This window comes from Hyla sarda, unplaced genomic scaffold (assembly GCF_029499605.1).
Source record: "Hyla sarda isolate aHylSar1 unplaced genomic scaffold, aHylSar1.hap1 scaffold_1221, whole genome shotgun sequence".
Lineage (NCBI taxonomy): Eukaryota > Metazoa > Chordata > Amphibia > Anura > Hylidae > Hyla > Hyla sarda.
The window spans coordinates 62,845-87,294 of record NW_026607842.1 but is presented as its reverse complement, the minus strand read 5'-3'; the positions used below and the strand labels follow the sequence as shown (position 1 = coordinate 87,294).

The window sequence follows — 24,450 nt, the reverse complement described above, 5'->3', positions numbered from 1 at the left end:
GGACACGTAATCCCCCCAGAGACCAGCAGAGGACACGTAATCCCCCCAGAGACCAGCAGAGGACACGTAATCCCCCCAGAGACCAGCAGAGGACACCTCATCCCCCCAGAGACCAGCAGAGGACACGTAATCCCCCCAGAGACCAGCAGAGGACACGTAATCCCCCCAGAGACCAGCAGAGGACACGTAATCCCCCCAGAGACCAGCAGAGGTCACCTCATCCCCCCAGAGACCAGCAGAGGACACCTCATCCCCCCAGAGACCAGCAGAGGTCACCTCATCCCTCCAGAGACCAGCAGAGGACACGTAATCCCCCCAGAGACCAGCAGAGGACACCTCATCCCTCCAGAGACCAGACGAGGACACCTCATCCCCCCAGAGACCAGCAGAGGACACCTCATCCCCCCAGAGACCAGACGAGGACACCTCATCCCCCCAGAGACCAGCAGAGGTCACCTCATCCCCCCAGAGACCAGCAGAGGTCACCTCATCCCCCCAGAGACCAGCAGAGGACACGTAATCCCCCCAGAGACCAGACGAGGACACCTCATCCCCCCAGAGACCAGCAGAGGACACCTCATCCCCCCAGAGACCAGCAGAGGACACGTAATCCCCCAGAGACCAGCAGAGGACACGTAATCCCCCCAGAGACCAGCAGAGGACACCTCATCCCTCCAGAGACCAGCAGAGGACACGTAATCCCCCCAGAGACCAGCAGAGGACACGTAATCCCCCCAGAGACCATCAGAGGACACGTAATCCCTCCAGAGACCAGCAGAGGACACCTCATCCCCCCAGAGACCAGCAGAGGACACGTAATCCCCCCAGAGACCAGCAGAGGACACGTAATCCCCCCAGAGACCAGCAGAGGTCACCTCATCCCCCCAGAGACCAGACGAGGACACCTCATCCCCCCAGAGACCAGACGAGGACACCTCATCCCCCCAGAGACCAGACGAGGACACGTAATCCCCCCCAGAGACCAGACGAGGACACCTCATCCCCCCAGAGACCAGACGAGGACACCTCATCCCCCCAGAGACCAGCAGAGGACACGTAATCCCCCCAGAGACCAGCAGAGGTCACCTCATCCCCCCAGAGACCAGACGAGGACACCTCATCCCCCCAGAGACCAGACGAGGACACGTAATCCCCCCAGAGACCAGCAGAGAACACGTAATCCCCCCAGAGACCAGCAGAGGTCACCTCATCCCCCCAGAGACCAGCAGAGGACACCTCATCCCTCCAGAGACCAGCAGAGGACACGTAATCCCCCCAGAGACCAGCAGAAGACACGTAATCCCCCCAGAGACCAGCAGAAGACACGTAATCCCCCCAGAGACCAGCAGAGGTCACCTCATCCCCCCAGAGACCAGCAGAGGACACATAAATCCCCCAGAGACCAGCAGAAGACACGTAATCCCTCCAGAGACCAGCAGAGGACACCTCATCCCCCCAGAGACCAGCAGAGGACACGTAATCCCCCCAGAGACCAGCAGAGGACACGTAATCCCCCCAGAGACCAGCAGAGGACACCTCATCCCCCCAGAGACCAGCAGAGGACACCTCATCCCCCCAGAGACCAGACGAGGACACCTCATCCCCCCAGAGACCAGACGAGGACACCTCATCCCCCCAGAGACCAGACGAGGACACCTCATCCCCCCAGAGACCAGACGAGGACACGTAATCCCCCCAGAGACCAGCAGAAGACACCTCATCCCCCCAGAGACCAGCAGAGGTCACGTAATCCCCCCAGAGACCAGCAGAGGACACCTCATCCCCCCAGAGACCAGCAGAGGACACGTAATCCCCCCAATGACCAGCAGAAGACACATAACCCCCCCCCCAGAGACCAGCAGAGGACACGTAATCCCCCCAGAGACCAGCAGAGGTCACCTCATCCCCCCAGAGACCAGCAGAGGACACGTAATCCCCCCAGAGACCAGCAGAGGACACGTAAATCCCCCAGAGACCAGCAGAGGTCACCTCATCCCCCCAGAGACCAGCAGAGGACACCTCATCCCTCCAGAGACCAGCAGAGGACACCTCATCCCTCCAGAGACCAGCAGAGGACACGTAATCCCCCCAGAGACCAGCAGAGGACAAGTAATCCCCCCAGAGACCAGCAGAAGACACCTCATCCCTCCAGAGACCAGCAGAGGACACGTAATCCCCCCAGAGACCAGCAGAGGACACGTAATCCCCCCAGAGACCAGCAGAAGACACGTAATCCCCCGAGACCAGCAGAGGACACCTCATCCCCCCAGAGACCAGCAGAGGACATGTAAATCCCCCAGAGACCAGCAGAAGACACGTAATCCCTCCAGAGACCAGCAGAGGACACCTCATCCCCCCAGAGACCAGCAGAGGACACCTCATCCCCCCAGAGACCAGCAGAGGACACCTCATCCCCCCAGAGACCAGACGAGGACACCTCATCCCCCCAGAGACCAGACGAGGACACCTCATCCCCCCAGAGACCAGACGAGGACACGTAATCCCCTCAGAGACCAGCAGAAGACACCTCATCCCTCCAGAGACCAGCAGAGGACACGTAATCCCCCCAGAGACAGCAGAGGACACGTAATCCCCCCAGAGACCAGCAGAGGAAACCTCATCCCCCCAGAGACCAGCAGAGGACACGTAATCCCCCCAGAGACCAGCAGAGGACACGTAATCCCCCCAGAGACCAGCAGAAGACACGTAACCCCCCCAGAGACCAGCAGAGGACACGTAATCCCCCCAGAGACCAGCAGAGGTCACCTCATCCCCCCAGAGACCAGCAGAGGTCACCTCATCCCCCCCAGAGACCAGCAGAGGACACGTAATCCCCCCAGAGACCAGCAGAGGACACCTCATCCCTCCAGAGACCAGCAGAGGACACGTAAATCCCCCAGAGACCAGCAGAGGACACCTCATCCCCCCAGAGACCAGCAGAGAACACCTCATCCCCCCAGAGACCAGACGAGGACACGTAATCCCCCCCAGAGACCAGACGAGGACACCTCATCCCCCCAGAGACCAGACGAGGACACCTCATCCCCCCAGAGACCAGACGAGGACACGTAATCCCCCCAGAGACCAGCAGAGGACACGTAATCCCCCCAGAGACCAGCAGAGGTCACCTCATCCCCCCAGAGACCAGCAGAGGTCACCTCATCCCCCCCAGAGACCAGCAGAGGACACCTCATCCCTCCAGAGACCAGCAGAGGACACCTTATACATCTCATCCCCCCAGAGACCAGCAGAGGACGCCTCATACATCTCATCCCTCCAGAGACCAGCAGAGGACACCTTATACATCTCATCCCTCCAGAGGACACCTCATACATCTCATCCCCCCAGAGACCAGCAGAGGACACCTCATACATCTCATCCCTCCAGAGATCAGCAGAGGATACCTCATACATCTCATCCCTCCAGAGATCAGCAGAGGACACCTCATACATCTCATCCCTCCAGAGACCAGCAGAGGACACCTTATACATCTCATCCCCCCAGAGACCAGCAGAGGACACCTCATCCCTCCAGAGACCAGCAGAGGACACCTTATACATCTCATCCCCCCAGAGACCAGCAGAGGACGCCTCATACATCTCATCCCTCCAGAGACCAGCAGAGGACACCTTATACATCTCATCCCTCCAGAGGACACCTCATACATCTCATCCCTCCAGAGATCAGCAGAGGACATCTTATACATCTCATCCCCCCAGAGACCAGCAGAGGACACCTTATACATCTCATCCCCCCAGAGACCAGCAGAGGACACCTCATCCCTCCAGAGACCAGCAGAGGACACCTTATACATCTCATCCCCCCAGAGACCAGCAGAGGACGCCTCATACATCTCATCCCTCCAGAGACCAGCAGAGGACACCTTATACATCTCATCCCTCCAGAGGACACCTCATACATCTCATCCCCCCAGAGACCAGCAGAGGACACCTCATACATCTCATCCCTCCAGAGACCAGCAGAGGACACCTTATACATCTCATCCCTCCAGAGACCAGCAGAGGACACCTCATACATCTCATCCCTCCAGAGATCGGCAGAGGACACCTCATACATCTCATCCCTCCAGAGACCAGCAGAGGACACCTTATACATCTCATCCCTCCAGAGACCGCCGCACCTCATACATTTCATCACAGATGTGATGTCCCGTGTGATCTGACCAGTCGGCAGGACCCTATACCGAGCTGTGATGTCCTGTATGATCTGATCAGTCGGCAGGACCCTATACACAGCTGTGATGTCCAGTGTAATCTGACTGGTCTGCGGGGCCCCATACAGTTTTGATATCCTGTGTGATCTGAACGGCACCATACACAGCTGTGATGTCCTGTGTGATCTGAAGGGCCCCGTACACGGCTGTGATGTCCAGTGTGATCTGAAGGGCCCCATACACAGCTGTGATGTCCTGTGAGATCTGACCGGTCTGCGGGACCCCATACACAGCTGTGATGCCCCATGTCCCCCAAGCAGATAGGATATACAGTGGCCCCTGCTCCTGTCCTCCATGTCTGGGATGCTGCATTATGCCCTCAGAGCTGCTCCTCATTGGCCATTCCTGGATCCGGTTCACCTGTCACTCACAGTCCCACCTGCAGCCTCCTCCTTTCTCAGACACGAGCGGGAGGCAGGAACTGAGCGCCGTCTTTCCTCCTCTGCAGAAGCTGTTGAGCCCCCCACATCCCCTACAGCCGGAGGATATAATCAGAAGCTCATGAAGATGCAGGGAAGCCATCGGGAGGAGAGGGTGTGCGGCATTCTCTTCAGGTAGGTACCATTATGTGGATTGGGTAGGTGCCCATCCTCGTGGGGTCTTTTTATGGGGGTGGCGCACATGTAGCATCTTCTCCATCAGGTGATCTCCTGTGGGACGCACGGATTCACCTCGTCCCGTATTGGAGAACGCAGCAATATGTCCCCAGACTTGCGTCACCAAACTCTGCGGTTATATAACATTTACGTGTAAATAATGGATGTGCGCCCGAGCTACCGGCAGTGCAAAGCCATCTCCAACTGCAAGGTCACATGATACAGAGTGCACGAAGGATTCTGGTAAGAGCGGCAATGGTTAAATGATGTAAGGCGACGAGTTGTCAGGTCGGTATAGAGTACGTCTGACAGGGGTTTCCATGGCAACAGCTGAAGCAGTGCTGCCTGGGAAGGGGGATGACACATATAGATCGGAGACCTTCAGCTGATGCTTATATTAGTCAATGGCTCCTCCATTAACCCCTTATGTGCAGTCGCCACTGATCAGGTGTAGAGGGCCCTTACCTGTCCAGATATGACAACCTACCCTACGTATGGCGGCAGGATCTCAGGGGGCGCTGTAGCATCTGTGACAACCCGGTAAGTGAGCAGACACCACACTGTGCTGGATATTCAGCTGTGAGGGGCCCCCGCTGTGTCCTGCTCCTTGGGGCCTTCCTGGCACTTCTGATGTATTATACCTTAAGTATGGCCAGCACGGGCCATCTCCTCATCCTCAGCGAGGTCCTGGAGTACTGTCCACACGGTGGTCTCCCCATAACATAGTCAGACGACCCCCCCCCCCCATAACGCAGTCAGCCACCCCCCCATCGCTTCGGTTATGTAGTAATGTGCTTCTTTACTTTGTCCAGGCGTTAACCCATCGTGGTTCTGATCACCATGGCCAAAGACAACAATGCCTTCACCTTCATCCCCGGCTCAACCATTACCAACACCAAACCCTCCTTCTCCCACCCCTCTAAACTAGCTGAGAAGTTAGAGAAAGCCGACCGGAAGCTGCGCCGCCGCCAGCGCTATGTGGAGAAGGACGGGAGGTGTAACGTGCAGCACGGAAATGTCCGGGAGACCTATCGATACCTAACGGACATCTTCACCACCTTGGTGGACCTGAAGTGGCGGGTCAGCCTCCTGGTCTTCATCCTAGCCTACGCCATCACGTGGCTCTTCTTTGGGGTGATCTGGTGGTTCATCGCGTACTGTCGGGGGGATCTGGAGCATTTAGAGGATACAGAATGGACGCCCTGCATTAAGAACCTGAATGGCTTTGTTTCCGCCTTTCTCTTCTCTATAGAGACAGAAACCACCATCGGTTACGGGCACCGGGTGATCACCGACAAGTGCCCGGAGGGGATCATTCTGCTCCTTCTTCAGGCTATCCTTGGTTCCATGGTGAACGCCTTCATGGTGGGCTGCATGTTTGTAAAGATCTCACAGCCCAATAAGAGGGCCGAGACACTGGTCTTCTCCTCGCACGCGGTCATCTCTTTACGGGACGATAAGTTGTGCCTCATGTTTCGGGTCGGTGACCTCCGCCAGTCGCATATCGTGGAGGCCTCGATACGAGCGAAACTGATCAAATCCAAACAAACACAAGAAGGAGAATTTATTCCCCTAAACCAGACGGACATCAACGTCGGCTTCGAGACGGGGGACGACCGCCTCTTTCTGGTCTCCCCCCTCATTATCTGCCATGAGATCAACGAGCATAGTCCATTCTGGGAGGTGTCCAAGAGGCAACTGGAGAAGGACGAGTTTGAGATCGTGGTCATCCTGGAAGGAATGGTGGAAGCCACAGGTAGGTGGACACAAGGGCCAAACTAAAGCCACTGCTGACTATAGGCAAGGAGGTACGGAGAGGCTGACCATTCTGCTGAGGGGCAACTGGAAAGAGGGGCCACCCCTGCTGGTGACATTTATAAGGCAAAGACCGGACTCCTGGCCCCAGGGACCAACATTGTCTGTGGGCATTATGGCCCAGGCTTCAGATCTTCAGAGTTTGATTATAAACCTAACCTGTAGAATGAACACTAGACTGACCCCCCCCCCCACCACCACCACCAACAGGCAGGGTGTACACTAGACTAACCCCCCCGACAACAGGGTGAACACTAGACTGACTCCCGGACCACAGGGTGTACACTAGACTGACCCCCGGACCACAGGGTGTACACTAGACTGACCCCCCCCCCCCCCCCCTGACCACAGGGTGTACACTAGACTGAACCCCCCCCCCCCCTGATCCCAGGGTGTACATTAGACTGACAGCCCCTCCCCGACCCCAGAGTGTACACTAGACTGACACCCCCCCCCGAGTGTACACTAGATTGACGACCCCCCCCCCCCCAGTGAACACTAGATTGACCCCCTAACCCCAGGGTGCACACTAGACCGACCCTCCCCGACCACAGGGTGTACACTAGACTGAACCAGTCCTCAAGGCACACCAACATTCCGGGTTTTTATCAGTTACTCCATTGGAATAGAACAGGGAAAAATTAAAATCCTGGACTGTTGGTGTGCCTTGAGGACTGGGTTGGGAAGCACTGCACTACACTGACACCCCCCGACCCCAGGGTGTACACTAGACCGACCTACTGACCACAGGGTGTACACTAGACCGACCACCCGACCACAGGGTGTACACTAGACCGACCCCCCGACAACAGGGTGTACACTAGACCGACCCCCCCCCCCCCCCGACCACAGGGTGTACAATAGACAGACCCCCCCCAAACCACAGGGTGTACATTAGACTGACCCCCCGACCAAAGGGTCTACACTAGATTGACCCCCCCCCCCCGCAACCCTAGGGTGAACACTAGACTGACCCCCCCCCCCCAACCCCAGGGTGTACACTAGACCGACCCCCCGACAACTGGGTGTACACTAGACCGACCCACTGACCACAGGGTGTACACTAGACCGACCCCCCAACCACAGGGTGTACACTAGGCTGACCCCCCCGCCCCCACCCCCCCCGACCACAGGGTGTACACTAGACCGACCCCCCCCCCCCCCCCCCGACCACAGGTTATACACTAGACTGACCCCCCCCGACCCCAGGGTGTACACTAGACCGACCCCCCGACAACTGGGTGTACACTAGACCGACCCACTGACCACAGGGTGTACACTAGACCGACCCCCCAACCACAGGGTGTACACTAGGCTGACCCCCCCACCCCCACCCCCCCGACCCCAGGGTGTACACTAGACTGACCCCCCCCCCCAAGGTGTACACTAGACTGACCCCCCCCCCACCACCACCACAGGGTGTACACTAGACTGACCCCCGACCACAGGTTGTACACTAGACTGACCCCCCCCAACCCCAGGGTATACACTAGACTGACCCCCCCCGACCAAAGGGCATACACTAGACTGACCCCCCCCCCCCGACCCCAGGGTGTACACTAGACTGACCCCCCCGACCACCGGGTGTACACTAGACTAACCCCCCCGACAACAGGGTGAACACTAGACTGACCCCCGGACCACAGGGTGTACACTAGACTGACCCCCCCCCCCCCCTGACCACAGGGTGTACACTAGCCTGACCCCCCTTTGACCACAGGGTGTACACTAGACTGACCCCCCTGACCACAGGGTGTAGACTAGACTGACCCCCTGACCACAGGGTGTACACTAGACTGACCCCCCTGACCACAGGGTGTAGACTAGACTGACCCTCTGACCACAGGGTGTACACTAGACTGAACCCCCCTGATCCCAGGGTGTACATTAGACTGACAGCCCCTCCCCGACCCCAGAGTGTACACTAGACTTACCCCCCCCCCCCCGAGTGTACACTAGATTGACGACCCCCCCCGTGACCCCAGGGTGAACACTAGATTGACCCCCCAACCCCAGGGTGCACACTAGACCGACCCTCCCCGACCACAGGGTGTACACTAGACTGAACCAGTCCTCAAGGCACACCAACATTCCGGGTTTTTATCAGTTACTCCATTGGAATAGAACAGGGAAAAATTTAAATCCTGGACTGTTGGTGTGCCTTGAGGACTGGGTTGGGAAGCACTGCACTACACTGACACCCCCCCGACCCAGGGTGTACACTAGACCGACCTACTGACCACAGGGTGTACACTAGACCGACCACCCGACAACTGGGTGTACACTAGACCGACCCCCTTCCCCCACCCCGACCACAGGGTGTACACTAGACAGACCCCCTCCCCCCCCCCCCCCCCCCGACCACAGGGTGTACACTAGACAGACCCCCCAAACCACAGGGTGTACATTAGACTGACCCCCCGACCAAAGGGTGTACACTAGATTGACCCCCCCGCGACCCTAGGGTGAACACTAGACTGACCCCCCCCCACCCCCAACCCCAGGGTGTACACTAGACCGACCCCCCGACAACTGGGTGTACACTAGACCGACCCCCCCGACCACAGGGTGTACACTAGACCGACCCCCTTCCCCCACCCCGACCACAGGGTGTACACTAGACAGACCCCCTCCCCCCCCCCCCCTCCCGACCACAGGGTGTACACTAGACAGACCCCCCAAACCACAGGGTGTACATTAGACTGACCCCCCGACCAAAGGGTGTACACTAGATTGACCACCCCGCGACCCTAGGGTATACACTAGACTGAGCCCCCCCCCCCAACCCAGGGCTTACACTAGACTGACCCCTCCCCCCCCCCCGACCACAGGGTGTACACTAGACTGACCCCCCCCCACCCCCGACCACAGGGTGTACACTAAACTGACACCCCCCGACCCCAGGGTGTACGCTAGACCGACCCACCAACCAGAGGGTGTACCCTAGACGACCCACCAACCACAGGGTGTACACTAGATTGACCCCCCCCCCCCCCCGACCACAGGGTGTACACTAGATTGACCCCCCTGACCACAGGGTGTACACTAGACCGAACCCCCGACCACAGGGTGTACACTAGATTGACCCCCCCCGACCACAGGGTGTACACTAGATTGACCCCCCCCCCCCCCCCGACCACAGGGTGTACACTAGATTGACCCCCCCGACCACAGGGTGTGCACTAGACCGACCCCCAACCACAAGGTGTACACTAGACTGACCCTCCCCGACCACAGGGTGTACACTAGACTGACCCCCGACCACAGGGTGTACACTAGACCGACCCCCGACCACAGGGTGTACACTAGACCGACCCCCTCGAATAAAGGGTGTACACTAGACCGACCCCCCGACCACAGGGTTTACACTAGACTGACACCCCCGACCCCAGGGTGTACACTAGACTGACCCCCCCCCAAGGGTGTACACTAGACCGACCCCCTCCCCCCCCCCCCGACCACAGGGTGTACACTAGACAGACCCCCCAAACCACAGGGTGTACACTAGATTGACCCCCCCGCGACCCTAGGGTATACACTAGACTGACCCCCCCCCCCCCCCCAACCCAGGGCTTACACTAGACTGACCCCCCCCCCCAAGGGCTTACACTAGACTGACCCCTCCCCCCCCCCCCCGACCACAGGGTGTACACTAGACTGACCCCCCCCCCCCCACCCCCGACCACAGGGTGTACACTAGACTGACCCCTCCCCCCCCCCCCCCCCGGGTGTACACTAGATTGACCCCCGACCCCAGGGTGTACGCTAGACCGACCCACCAACCAGAGGGTGTACCCTAGACGACCCACCAACCACAGGGTGTACACTAGATTGACCCCCCCCCCCCCCGACCACAGGGTGTACACTAGATTGACCCCCCCCCCCGACCACAGGGTGTACACTAGACCAAACCCCCGACCACAGGGTGTACACTAGACCGACCCCCAACCACAAGGTGTACACTAGACTGACCCTCCCCGACCACAGGGTGTACACTAGACCGACCCCCGACCACAGGGTGTACACTAGACCGACCCCTGACCACAGGGTGTACACTAGACCGACCCCCTCGAATAAAGGGTGTACACTAGACCGACCCCCGACCACAGGGTTTACACTAGACTGACACCCCCCCGACCCCAGGGTGTACACTAGACTGACCCCCCCCAAGGGTGTACACTATACTGACCCCTCCCCCCCCCCCCCGGGTGTACACTAGATTGACCCCCCCCCCCCCGACCCCAGGGTGTACGCTAGACCGACCCACCAACCAGAGGGTGTACCCTAGACGACCCACCAACCACAGGGTGTACACTAGATTGACCCCCCCCCCGACCACAGGGTGTACACTAGATTGACCCCCCGACCACAGGGTGTACACTAGACCGACCCCCAACCACAGGGTGTACACTAGACCGACCCCCAACCACAGGGTGTACACTAGACCGACCCCCAACCACAAGGTGTACACTAGACTGACGCTCCCCGACCCCAGGGTGTACACTAGACCGACCCCCGACCACAGGGTGTACACTAGACCGACCCCCCCGAATAAAGGGTGTACACTAGACCGACCCCCCGACCACAGGGTGTACACTAGATTGACCCCCCCCCCCCGACCACAGGGTGTACACTAGACCGACCCCCCAACCACAGGGTGTAGACTAGACCGACCCCCCAACCACAGGGTGTACACTAGACAGACCACCCCAAACCACATGGTGTACATTAGACTGACCCCCCCCCCCCCGAATAAAGGGTGTACACTAGAATAACTGACCCACCCCCCGGCCACAGGGTGTAAACTAGAATAACTGACCCCCCCCCCCCCCGACCACAGGGTGTACACTAGACCGACCCCCCCCGTCCACAGGGTGTACACTAGACCGACCCCCCCCCCCCGTCCACAGGGTGTACACTAGACCGACCCCCCCCCGACCACAGGGTATACACTAGACTGACGCCCCCAACCACAGGGTGTACACTAGACCGACCCCCCAACCACAGGGTGTACACTAGACTGACCCCCCCCCCCCCCTGACCAAAGGGTATACACTAGACTGACCCCCAACCACAGGGGGGTGTACTCTAGACAGACCCTCGACCACAGGGTGTACACTAGACTGCCCCCCTGACCACAGGGTGTACACTAGACCGACCCACCGACCACAGGGTGTACACTAGACCGACCCACCGACCACAGGGTGTACACTAGACTGACCCCCTGACCACAGGTTGTACACTAGACTGACCCCCCCCCCCCTCACGACCACAAGGTGTACACTAGACTGACCGCCGACCACAGGGTGTACACTAGGCTGACCCCCCCCCCCCCCCCGACCAAAGGGTATACACTAGACTGACCCCCCCCCAACCAAAGGGTATACACTAGACTGACCCCCGACCACAGGGGGGTGTACTCTAGACCGACCCTCGACCACAGGGTGTACACTAGACTGCCCCCCCGAGTGTATACTAGACTGCCCCCCCTGACCACAGGGTGTACACTAGACTGACCCCCCCCCCCGACCAAAGGGTATACACTAGACTGACCCCCGACCACAGGGGGGTGTACCGACCCTCGACCACAGGGTGTACACTAGACTGCCCCCCCGAGTGTATACTAGACTGCCCCCCCTGACCACAGGGTGTACACTATACCGACCCACCGACCACAGGGTGTACACTAGACCGACCCCTGACCACAGGTTGTACACTAGACTGACCCCCCCCCCCCCCCCGACCACAGGGTGTACACTAGACTGACCGCCGACCACAGGGTGTACACTAGACTGACCCCCCCCCGACCAAAGGGTATACACTAGACTGACCCCCGACCAAAGGGGGGTGTCCTCTAGACCGACCCCCTGACCACAGGTTGTACACTAGACTGACCCCCCCCTCACGACCACACGGTGTACACTAGACTGACCGCCGACCACAGGGTGTACACTAGACCGACCCATCGACCACAGGGTGTACACTAGACCGACCCACCGACCACAGGGTGTATACTAGACTGACCCCCTGACCACAGGTTGTACACTAGACTGACCCCCCCCCCCCCCCGACCAAAGGGTATACACTAGACTGACCCCCGACCACAGGGGGGTGTACTCTAGACCGACCCTCGACCACAGGGTGTACACTAGACTGCCCCCCCGAGTGTATACTAGACTGCCCCCCCTGACCACAGGGTGTACACTATACCGACCCCCTGACCACAGGTTGTACACTAGACTGACCCCCCCCCGACCACAGGGTGTACACTAGACTGACCGCCGACCACAGGGTGTACACTAGACTGACCCCCCCCCCCCGACCAAAGGGTATACACTAGACTGACCCCCGACCAAAGGGGGGTGTCCTCTAGACCGACCCCCTGACCACAGGTTGTACACTAGACTGACCCCCCCCCCCCCCTCACGACCACACGGTGTACACTAGACTGACCGCCGACCACAGGGTGTACACTAGACTGGCCCCACTCCCCGACCACAGGGTGTACACTAGACCGACCCCCCGACCACAGGGTGTACACTAGACTGACCCCACCACCACCACCACCACCAGAGTGTACACTAGACTGACCCCCGCCCACAGGGTGTACACTAGACTGACCCCCGCCCACAGGGTGTACAATAGACTGACCCCCGCCCACAGGGTGGACACTAGACTGACCCCCGCCCACAGGGTGTACACTAGACTGACCCCCGCCCACAGGGTGTACACTAGACTGACACCCCCCCGAACACAGGGTGTACACTAAACTGACCCCCCTGACCACAGGGTGTACACTAGACTGACCCCCCGACCACAGGGTGCACACTAGACTGACCCCCCGACCACAGGGTGCACACTAGACTGACCCCCGACCACAGGGTATACACTAGACTGACCCCCCCAACCCCAGGGTGTTCACTAGACTGACCCCCCCCCGACCAAGGGGCATATGCTAGACTGACCCCTGACCACAGGGTATACACTAGACTGACCCCCCCCCCCGACCACAGGGTGTACACTAGACCGACCCCCCCCCGACCACAGGGTGTACACTAGACTGACCCCCGACCACAGGGTACACACTAGACTGACCCCGCCCCCCCCCCCTTGGCATACACTAGACTGACCCCCCCCAAGGGTTTACACTAGACTGACCCCCCCCCCCGACCACAGGGTGTACACTAGACTGACCCCCGACCACAGGGTATACACTAGACTGACCCCCCCGACCACAGGGTGTACACTAGACTGACCCCCCCCAACCCCAGGGTGTTCACTAGACTGACCCCCCCGACCAAAGGGCATACACTAGACTGACCCCCGACCACAGGGTATACACTAGACCGACCCCCCCCCCCAACCACAGGGTATACACTAGACTGACCCCCCCCCCCCCAACCCCAGGGTGTTCACTAGACTGACCCCCCCGACCAAAGGGCATACACTAGACTGACCCCCGACCACAGGGTAAACACTAGACTGCCCCCCCCCCCCCCCGACCACAGGGTGTACACTAGACTGACCCCCCAGACCACAGGGTGTACACTAGACTGACCCTCCAGACCACAGGGTGTACACCAGACCGACCCACCAACCAGAGGGTGTACCCTAGACGACCCACCAACCACAGGGTGAACACTAGACTGACGCCCCCCCGAGTGTACACTAGACTGACCCCCTGACCACAGGGTGTACACTAGACTGACCCACCGACAACTGGGTGTACACTAGACTGACCCCCTGACCAAAGGGCATACACTAGACTGACCCCCCCCCCTTGACCACAGGGTGTACACTAGACCGACCCCCCGACCACAGGGTGTACACTAGACCGCCCCCCCCCCCCCCCCGACCACAGGGTGTACACTAGACCGACCCCCCGACCACAGGGTGTACACTAGACCGGCCCCCCCGACCACAGGGTGTACACTAGACCGGCCCCCCCGACCACAGGGTGTACACTAGAACGACCCCCCAACCACAGGGTGTACACTAGACCGACCCCCCGACCACAGGGTGTACACTACACCGACCCCCGGGGTGTACACTAGACAGACCACCCCAAACCACATGGTGTACATTAGACTGACCCCCAATAAAGGGTGTACACTAGAATAACCGACCCCCCCCCCCACCACAGGGTGTACACTAGACCGACCCCCCCGACCACAGGGTGTACACTAGACTGACCCCCCGACCACAGGGTGTACACTAGACTGACCCCCCAACCACAGGGTGTAGACTAGACTGACCCCCCGACCACAGGGTGCACACTAGACTGACCCCCTGCCCACAGGGTGTACACTAGACTGACCCCCCCCCCCCCACCCACAGGGTGTACACTAGACTGCCCCCCCGCCCCCCAACAGGGTGTACACTAGACTGACCCCGACCACAGGGTGTACACTAGACTGACCCCCGCCCACAGGGTGTACACTAGACTGCCCCCCCCCGAACACAGGGTGTACACTAAACTGACCCCCCGACCACAGGGTGTACACTGAACTGACCCCCCGACCACAGGGTGTACACTAGACTGACCCCCCTGACCACAGGGTGCACGCTAGACTGACCCCCCGACCACAGGGTGCACACTAGACTGACCCCCGACCACAGGGTATACACTAGACTGACCCCCCCAACCCCAGGGTGTTCACTAGACTGACCCCCCCCCCCCCCCCCGACCAAGGGGCATATGCTAGACTGACCCCTGACCACAGGGTATACACTAGACTGACCCCCCCCCCCCCCGACCACAGGGTGCACACTAGACTGACCCCCGACTACAGGGTATACACTAGACTGACCCCCCCAACCCCAGGGTGTTCACTAGACTGACCCCCCCCGACCAAGGGGCATATGCTAGACTGACCCCTGACCACAGGGTATACACTAGACTGACCCCCCCCCCCCCGACCACAGGGTGTACACTAGACCGACCCCCCCCCCCCCCCGACCACAGGGTGTACACTAGACTGACCCCCGACCACAGGGTACACACTGGACTGACCCCGCCCCCCCCCCACGGCATACACTAGACTGACCCCCCCCAAGGGTTTACACTAGACTGACCCCCCCCCCCGACCACAGGGTGTACACTAGACTGACCCCCGACCAAACGGCATACACTAGACTGACCCCCGACCACAGGGTATACACTAGACTGACCCCCCCCCCCGACCACAGGGTATACACTAGACTGACCCCCCCAACCCCAGGGTGTTCACTAGACTGACCCCCCCGACCAAAGGGCATACACTAGACTGACCCCCGACCACAGGGTAAACACTAGACTGAACCCCCCCCCCCCAAGGGTTTACACTAGACTGACCCCCCCCCCCCCGACCACAGGGTGTACACTAGACTGACCCCCCGACCACAGGGTTTACACTAGACTGACCCCCCCCCCCCCCCCGACCACAGGGTGTACACTAGATTGACCCCCTCCCCCCCCCCCGACCACAGGGTGTACACTAGACTGACCCCCCAGACCACAGGGTGTACACCAGACCGACCCACCAACCAGAGGGTGTACCCTAGACGACCCACCAACCACAGGGTGTACACTAGACTGACGCCCCCCTGAGTGTACACTAGACTGACCCCCTGACCACAGGGTGTACACTAGACTGACCCACCGACAACTGGGTGTACACTAGACCGACCCCCCGACCACAGGGTGTACATTAGACCGACCCCCCGACCACAGGGTGTATACTAGACCGACCCCCCGACCACAGGGTGTATACTAGACCGACCCCCCGACCACAGGGTGTATACTAGACCGACCCCCCGACCACAGGGTGTACACTAGACCGACCCCCCGACCACAGGGTGTACACTAGACCGACCCTCTGACCACAGGGTGTACACTAGACCGGCCCCCCCGACCACAGGGTGTACACTAGACCGACCCCCCAACCACAGGGTGTACACTACACCGACCCCCGGGGTGTACACTAGACAGACCACCCCAAACCACATGGTGTACATTAGACTGACCCCCCCTAATAAAGGGTGTACACTAGAATAACCGACCCCCCCCCCCGACCACAGGGTGTACACTAGACTAAACCCCCCCCCCCCCCCGACCACAAGGTGTACACTAGACTGACCCCCCCTGACCACAAGGTGTACACTAGACTGACCCCCCGACCACTGGGTGTACACTAGACTGACCACCACCTCCCACCCCCCAACCACAGGGTGTACACTAGACTGACCACCCCCCTCTCACCCCCCAACCATAGCGTGTACACTAGATTGACCGCCCCCCCCCCCCCAACCACACGGTGACTACACTTGACTGACCCCCGACCCCAGGGTGTACACTAGACTGACCCACCGAACACAGGGTGTACACTAGACTGACCCACCGAACACAGGGTGTACACTAGACTGACCCCCCCGACCACAGGGTGTACACTAGACTGACCCCGACCACAGGGTGTACACTAGACTGACCCCCCGCCCACAGGGTGTACACTAGACTGACCCACCGAACACAGGGTGTACACAAGACCGACCCCCCGACCACAGGGTGTACACTAGACTGACCCCGACCACAAGGTGTACACTAGACTGACCCCGACCACAGGGTGTACACTAGACCGACCCCCCGACCACAGGGTGTACACTAGACTGACCCCCCGACCACAGGGTGCACACTAGACCGACCCCCCGACCACAGGGTGTACACTAGACCGCCCCCCCCCCCCCCCCCGACCACAGGGTGCACACTAGACCGACCCCCCGACCACAGGGTGTACACTAGACCGCCCCCCCCCGACCACAGGGTGTACACTTGACCGACCCCCCCGACCACAGGGTGCACACTAGACCGACCCCCCGACCACAGGGTGTACACTAGACCGCCCCCCCCCCGACCACAGGGTGTACACTAGACCGACCCCCCCGACCACAGGGTGTACACTAGACCGCCCCCCCCCGACCACAGGGTGTACACTAGACCGGCCCCCCCCGACCACAGGGTGTACACTAGACTGACCCCCCCGACCACAGGGTGCACACTAGACCGACCCCCCGACTACAGGGTGTACACTAGACCGCCCCCCCCCCCCCCCCGACCACAGGGTGCACACTAGACCGACCCCCCGACCACAGGGTGTACACTTCAGAAATGCACTGACCATTCCATGTCCATTTCCTCTCATTGGGGCAGATATTCTTCCTAAAAAACCCAAACACCCTCGGCTCAGCCAAGTATGTATATATTTATATATGATCAGGATAGTGAAGTACTCCACTGCCAGACACCTCTGCCCTCCTCCACCAGACCCCTCTGTCCTCCTCCCGCAGACTCCTCTGTTCTCCTCCTCCAGACTCCTCTGCTCTTTCCCAGACTCCTTTGCCCTCTTGCAGACTCCTCTGTCCTCCTCCACCAGACTCCTCTGTCCTCCTCCACCAGACTCCTCTGTCCTCCTCCACCAGACTCTTCTTTCCTCCTCCCTCCTGACTCTTCTCTCCTCCCTCCTGACTCCTATGTTCTCCTCCTCCTCCAGACTCCTCTGCCCTCTTTCAGACCCTTCTGTCCTCCAATAGACTCCTCTGTCCTCCTCCACCAGACTCATCTCTCCTCCCGCAGACTCCTCTGTCCTCCCTCCAGACTCTTGTCCTCCTCCAGACCCCTCTGTCCTCTCCTCCCTTCAGACCTGTCATCATTGATCTAATGTGTATAAGCAGCTTAGAAGCAGTTAATATACCGGTCTGTGTATGGGTTGGTGCTGTGTAGTGTTTTGTCCGGTCTGTGTATGGGTTGGTGCTGTGTAGTGTTTTGTCCGGTCTATGTATAGGTTGGTGCTGTGCAGTGTTTTGTCCAGTCTATGTATAGGTTGGTGCTGTGTAGTGTATTGTCCAGTCTATGTATGGGTTGGTGCTGTGTAGTGTATTGTCCGGTCTATGTATGGGTTGGTGTTGTGCAGTGTTTTGTCCAGTCTATGTATAGGTTGGTGCTGTGCAGTGATTTTTCTAGTCTATGTATGGGTTGGTGCTGTGCAGTGTTTTGTCCAGTCTATGTATGGGTTGGTGCTGTGTAGTGTATTGTCCAGTCTATGTATGGGTTGGTCCTATGTAGTGTATTGTCCGGTCTATGTATGGGTTGGTGCTGTGTAGTGTATTGTCCAGTCTATGTATGGGTTGGTGCTGTGTAGTGTATTGTCCAGTCTATGTATAGGTTGGTGCTGTGCAGTGTATTGTCCGGTCTATGTATGGGTTGGTGCTGTGCAGTGTATTGTCCAGTCTATGTATGGGTTGGTGCTGTGTAGTGATTTGTCCAGTCTATGTATGGGTTGGTGCTGTGTAGTGTATTGTCCAGTCTATGTATGGGTTGGTGCTGTGTAGTGTATTGCCCAGTCTATGTATGGGTTGGTCCTGTGTAGTGTATTGTCCAGTCTATGTATGGGTTGGTGCTGTGTAGTGTTTTGTCCAGTCTATGTATGGGTTGGTGCTGTGTAGTGTTTTGTCCGGTCTGTGTATGGGTTGGTGCTGTGTAGTGTATTGTCCAGTCTATGTATGGGTTGGTGCTGTGTAGTGTATTGTCCAGTCTATGTATGGGTTGGTGCTGTGTAGTGTATTGTCCAGTCTATGTATAGGTTGGTGCTGTGCAGTGTATTGTCCGGTCTATGTATGGGTTGGTGCTGTGCAGTGTATTGTCCAGTCTATGTATGGGTTGGTGCTGTGTAGTGATTTGTCCAGTCTATGTATGGGTTGGTGCTGTGTAGTGTATTGTCCAGTCTATGTATGGGTTGGTGCTGTGTAGTGTATTGCCCAGTCTATGTATGGGTTGGTCCTGTGTAGTGTATTGTCCAGTCTATGTATGGGTTGGTGCTGTGTAGTGTTTTGTCCAGTCTATGTATGGGTTGGTGCTGTGTAGTGTTTTGTCCGGTCTGTGTATGGGTTGGTGCTGTGTAGCGTATTGTCCAGTCTATGTATGGGTTGGTGCTGTGTAGTGTTTTGTCCAGTCTATGTATGGGTTGGTCCTATGTAGTGTATTGTCCCGTCTATGTATGGGTTGGTGCTGTGTAGTGTATTGTCCCGTCTATGTATGGGTTGGTGCTGTGTAGTGTTTTGTCCAGTCTATGTATGGGTTGGTGCTGTGTAGTGTTTTGTCCAGTCTATGTATGGGTTGGTGCTGTGTAGTGTTTTGTCCAGTCTATGTATGGGTTGGTGCTGTGTAGTGTTTTGTCCAGTCTATGTATGGGTTGGTGCTGTGTAGTGTTTTGTCCGGTCTGTGTATGGGTTGGTGCTGTGTAGTGTTTTGTCCAGTCCATGTATGGGTTGGTGCTGTGTAGTGTTTTGTCTGGTCTATGTATGGGTTGGTGCTGTGTAGTGTTTTGTCCAGTCTATGTATGGGTTGGTGCTGTGTAGTGTTTTGTCCAGTCTATGTATGGGTTGGTGCTGTGTAGTGTTTTGTCCAGTCTGTGTATGGGTTGGTGCTGTGTAGTGTTTTGTCCGGTCTGTGTATGGGTTGGTGCTGTGTAGTGTTTTGTCCGGTCTGTGTATGGGTTGGTGCTGTGTAGTGTTTTGTCCGGTCTGTGTATGGGTTGGTGCTGTGTAGTGTTTTGTCCGGTCTGTGTATGGGTTGGTGCTGTGTAGTGTTTTGTCCGGTCTATGTATGGGTTGGTGCTGTGTAGTGTTTTGTCCGGTCCGTGTATGGGTTGGTGCTGTGTAGTGTTTTGTCCGGTCTGTGTATGGGTTGGTGCTGTGTAGTGTTTTGTCCGGTCCATGTATGGGTTGGTGCTGTGTAGTGTTTTGTCCGGTCTGTGTATGGGTTGGTGCTGTGTAGTGTTTTGTCCGGTCTGTGTATGGGTTGGTGCTGTGTAGTGTTTTGTCCAGTCTATGTATGGGTTGGTGCTGTGCAGTGTTTTGTCCAGTCTATGTATGGGTTGGTGCTGTGTAGTGTTTTGTCCGGTCTATGTATGGGTTGGTGCTGTGTAGTGTTTTGTCCGGTCCGTGTATGGGTTGGTGCAGTGTAGTGTTTTGTCCGGTCTATGTATGGGTTGGTGCTGTGTAGTGTTTTGCCCCCCGTCTTTTTTTTATATTTGGGGGACATTCCATAGTTCTGGGCTGGGTTGTGCAGTAATTCTTCTCTGGTTGCAGGAATGACGTGCCAGGCGAGGAGCTCGTACCTTGTAGATGAGGTTCTGTGGGGCCACCGCTTCATGTCAGTGCTCAGTCTGGAGGACGGCTTCTATGAAGTGGACTACAACACATTCCACCAAACCTTTGAGGTGTCTACTCCTTCCTGCAGCGCCCGGGAGCTTGCTGAGAACACTGCCCGAATGGACGCCCATCTCTACTGGTCCATCCCCAGCCAGCTGGATGAGAAGGTGGAAGAAGGAACAGAAAAAGATTGCGGCATGAACAAGCAGAGGAACGGCAGCGTGAGCAACCCCGAGGGGGAGCAGGTTCTGGTGGAGTGAATGTCCGGCCATGCCCACTGGGTTATATACTGCTCCAATATAAATGTCCCTGTGCCCAGTGTTCTAATAATAAACCTCTACTCCATCATCTCCACCTGCCACCTACCAATACCGTCCAAATACTAGGCCTCTGTATGACGGTCACCACCCGAATACTGTACATCCCACCCTCGCCATAATGCTACCCGTCACCTACCAATACCGTCCGAATACTAGGCCTTTGTATGACGGTCACCACCCGAATACTGTACATCCCACCCTCGCCATAATGCTACCCGTCACCTACCAATACCGTCCGAATACTAGGCCTGTGTATGAAGATCACCACCCGAATACTGTACATCCCACCCTCGCCATAATGCTACCCGTCACCTACCAATACCGTCCGAATACTAGGCCTGTGTATGAAGATCACCACCCGAATACTGTACATCCCACCCTCGCCATAATGCTACCCGTCACCTACCAATACCGTCCGAATACTAGGCCTGTGTATGAAGATCACCACCCGAATACTGTACATCCCACCCTCGCCATAATGCTACCCCTGTCACCTACCAATACCGTCCGAATACTAGGCCTCTGTATGAAGATCACCACGCGAATACTGTACATCCCACCCTCGCCATAATGCTATCCCCGTCACCTACCAATACCGTCCGAATACTAGGCCTCTGTATGACGGTCACCACCCGAATACTGTACATCCCACCCTCGCCATAATGCTACCCGTCACCTACCAATACCGTCCGAATACTAGGCCTTTGTATGACGGTCACCACCCGAATACTGTACATCCCACCCTCGCCATAATGCTACCCGTCACCTACCAATACTGTCCGAATACTAGGACTGTGTATGAAGATCACCACCCGAATACTGTACATCCCACCCTCGCCATAATGCTACCCCTGTGACCTACCAATACCGTCCGAATACTAGTCCTGTGTATGAAGATCACCACCCGAATACTGTACATCCCACCCTCGCCCTAATGCTACCCCTGTCACCTACCAATACCGTCCGAATACTAGGCCTGTGTATGAAGATACCACCCGAATACTATACATCCCACCCTCGCCATAATGCTACCCGTCACCTACCAATACCGTCCGAATACTAGGCATGTGTATGAAGATCACCACCCGAATACTATACATCCCACCCTCGCCATAATGCTACCCCTGTCACCTACCAATACCGTCCGAATACTAGGCCTGTGTATGAAGATACCACCCGAATACTATACATCCCACCCTCGCCATAATGCTACCCCTGTCACCTACCAATACCGTCCAAATACTAGGCCTGTGTATGAAGATACCACCCGAATACTATACATCCCACCCTCGCCATAATGCTACCCCTGTCACCTACCAATACCGTCCGAATACTAGGCCTGTGTATGAAGATACCACCCGAATACTATACATCCCACCCTCGCCATAATGCTACCCCTGTCACCTACCAATACCGTCCAAATACTAGGCCTGTGTATGAAGATACCACCCGAATACTATACATCCAACCCTTGCCATAATGCTACCTCTGTCACCTACCAATACCGTCCAAATACTAGGCCTGTGTATGAAGATACCACCACTAGGCCTGTGTATGACGTCACCACCCGAATACTATACATCCCACCCTCGCCTGTCACCTACCAATACAGTCCGAATACTAGGCCTGTGTATGACAGTCACCACCCGAATACTATACATCCCACCCTCGCCATAATGCTACCTCTGTCACCTACCAATACCGTCCGAATACTAGGCCTCTGTATGACGGTCACCACCCTAATACTATACATTCCACCCTCACAATAATGCTACCCCTGTGACCTACCAATACCGTCCAAATACAAGGCCTGTGTATGAAGATCACCACCCGAATACTATACATCCCACCCTCGCCATAATGCTACCCTTGTCACCTACCAATACTGTCCGAATACAAGGCCTGTGTATGACGGTCACCACCCGAATACTATACATCCCACCCTCACAATAATGCTACCCCTGTCACCTACCAATACCGTCCAAATACTAGGCCTGTGTATGACGCTCACCACCCGAATACTATACATTCCACCCTCACAATAATGCTACCCCTGTCACCTACCAATACCGTCCAAATACAAGGCCTGTGTATGAAGATCACCACCCGAATACTATACATTCCACCCTCGCCATAATGCTACCCCTGTCACCTACCAATACCGTCCGAATACTACGCCTGTGTATGACGGTCACCACCCGAATACTATACATCCCACCCTCGCCATAATGCTACCCCTGTCACCTACCAATACCGTCTAAATACTAGGCCTGTGTATGACGGTCACCACCCTAATACTATACATCCCACCCTCGCCATAATGCCCAACGTCCGCTCCCCTCATCGGGTACACTTTGTGTGTTTCACTAGCAGCCATGCAGGTGGTTCCTTGTCCCCTTTGTTGTAAAAGCAGCTTAGAAATTAATGCACCTAATTCCTTTTAATTGGGTCCCCAACATAATTAGTTCTCAGCTCGGGACCCCCGATGTGGACAGATTTCCTCCCGTTCTTCCAAACCAGACAGCGATTGCTGAGCAGTTTTGTTCTGTGTCCGTGTGTACAGCCGGCTGTACCCCACAATCTTCCCCATACTGGACATATTCCCATCATCCTCCTCAGTCTCTCCACCCTGGACATAAAGCACTGTATAATCTTCCTCAAGGCCACCTGTGCACATAGGGTCCCACCCATCCAGCCCACATTACCGACAGGTGCACCAGTAAACCACATCAGAACCAAATACAACCGATCCAGAGCCCAAGGTTCCCGAGCCAGCTGCGCTCCGGGAAGGTTCTGTACCAGTTCCTGTAAAATAAAGAGACTGATTCCTGCCTGTGTGTCCCATCACTACCCCCCCCCCCCCCCCCCGTACCCTCCTCAACCTGCAGGACAGGGGGCAGCTTATGTCTAGAATTCATGTGAAATTAAGTGCAAGGAATTCTTTAGGGCTACACAGCAGAACCAGAGATCAAACAAACAACAAATTCCAAGACAGACACACAACAGAAGCTGAGTCAGATTTTGATGGGCCAGAGGAGCCTCCTTAGGCTTCAGAGCCTGTATGCTACTGCCTGTATCTCTTATACCTACAGCCCCTGATATAAGTTGGTCACTGATGTAAGCCCTATATCTTCTATAAGATGCTCTTTCTGACCAGTCTAGTGTGTCACCAACTGTGATGTATACAAGACTATTTTTGCAGAGAACTGCAGCCACTCATCTCTGCCTCGAGGAAGGTCCAGCTCCGGTCTCTGCCTCGAGGAGGGTCCAGCTCCGGTCTCTGCCTCGAGGAGGGTCCAGC

At 57.2% G+C, this 24,450-nt stretch overlaps 1 protein-coding gene across 2 annotated transcripts; it reads left to right on the top strand.

The window, feature by feature from the left end:
- Positions 1-4,042: 4,042 nt before the first annotated feature.
- Positions 4,043-23,982, top strand: LOC130303378 (G protein-activated inward rectifier potassium channel 3-like). Of its 2 annotated transcripts, none has more exons than XM_056551789.1 (3): positions 4,043-4,788; positions 5,643-6,586; positions 20,767-23,982. In XM_056551789.1, the coding sequence occupies exons 2-3, from the start codon at positions 5,671-5,673 to the stop codon at positions 21,087-21,089; spliced, it is 1,239 nt and encodes a 412-aa protein (XP_056407764.1). In that variant the 5' UTR covers positions 4,043-4,788; positions 5,643-5,670; the 3' UTR covers positions 21,090-23,982. The 2 variants fall into 2 exon arrangements, with proteins under 2 accessions (XP_056407764.1, XP_056407765.1); XM_056551790.1 differs by lacking the exon at positions 4,043-4,788 and adding an exon at positions 5,174-5,370.
- Positions 23,983-24,450: the final 468 nt, after the last annotated feature.

Bases quoted from the DNA above. Each gene is read 5' to 3' on its own strand.
- LOC130303378 (XM_056551789.1), top strand. From the start codon at position 5,671: ATGGCCAAAGACAACAATGCCTTCACCTTCATCCCCGGCTCAACCATT. The intron at 6,587-20,766 runs GTAGGTGGACAC...CTCTGGTTGCAG, and splicing joins AGGAATGGTGGAAGCCACAG to GAATGACGTGCCAGGCGAGG.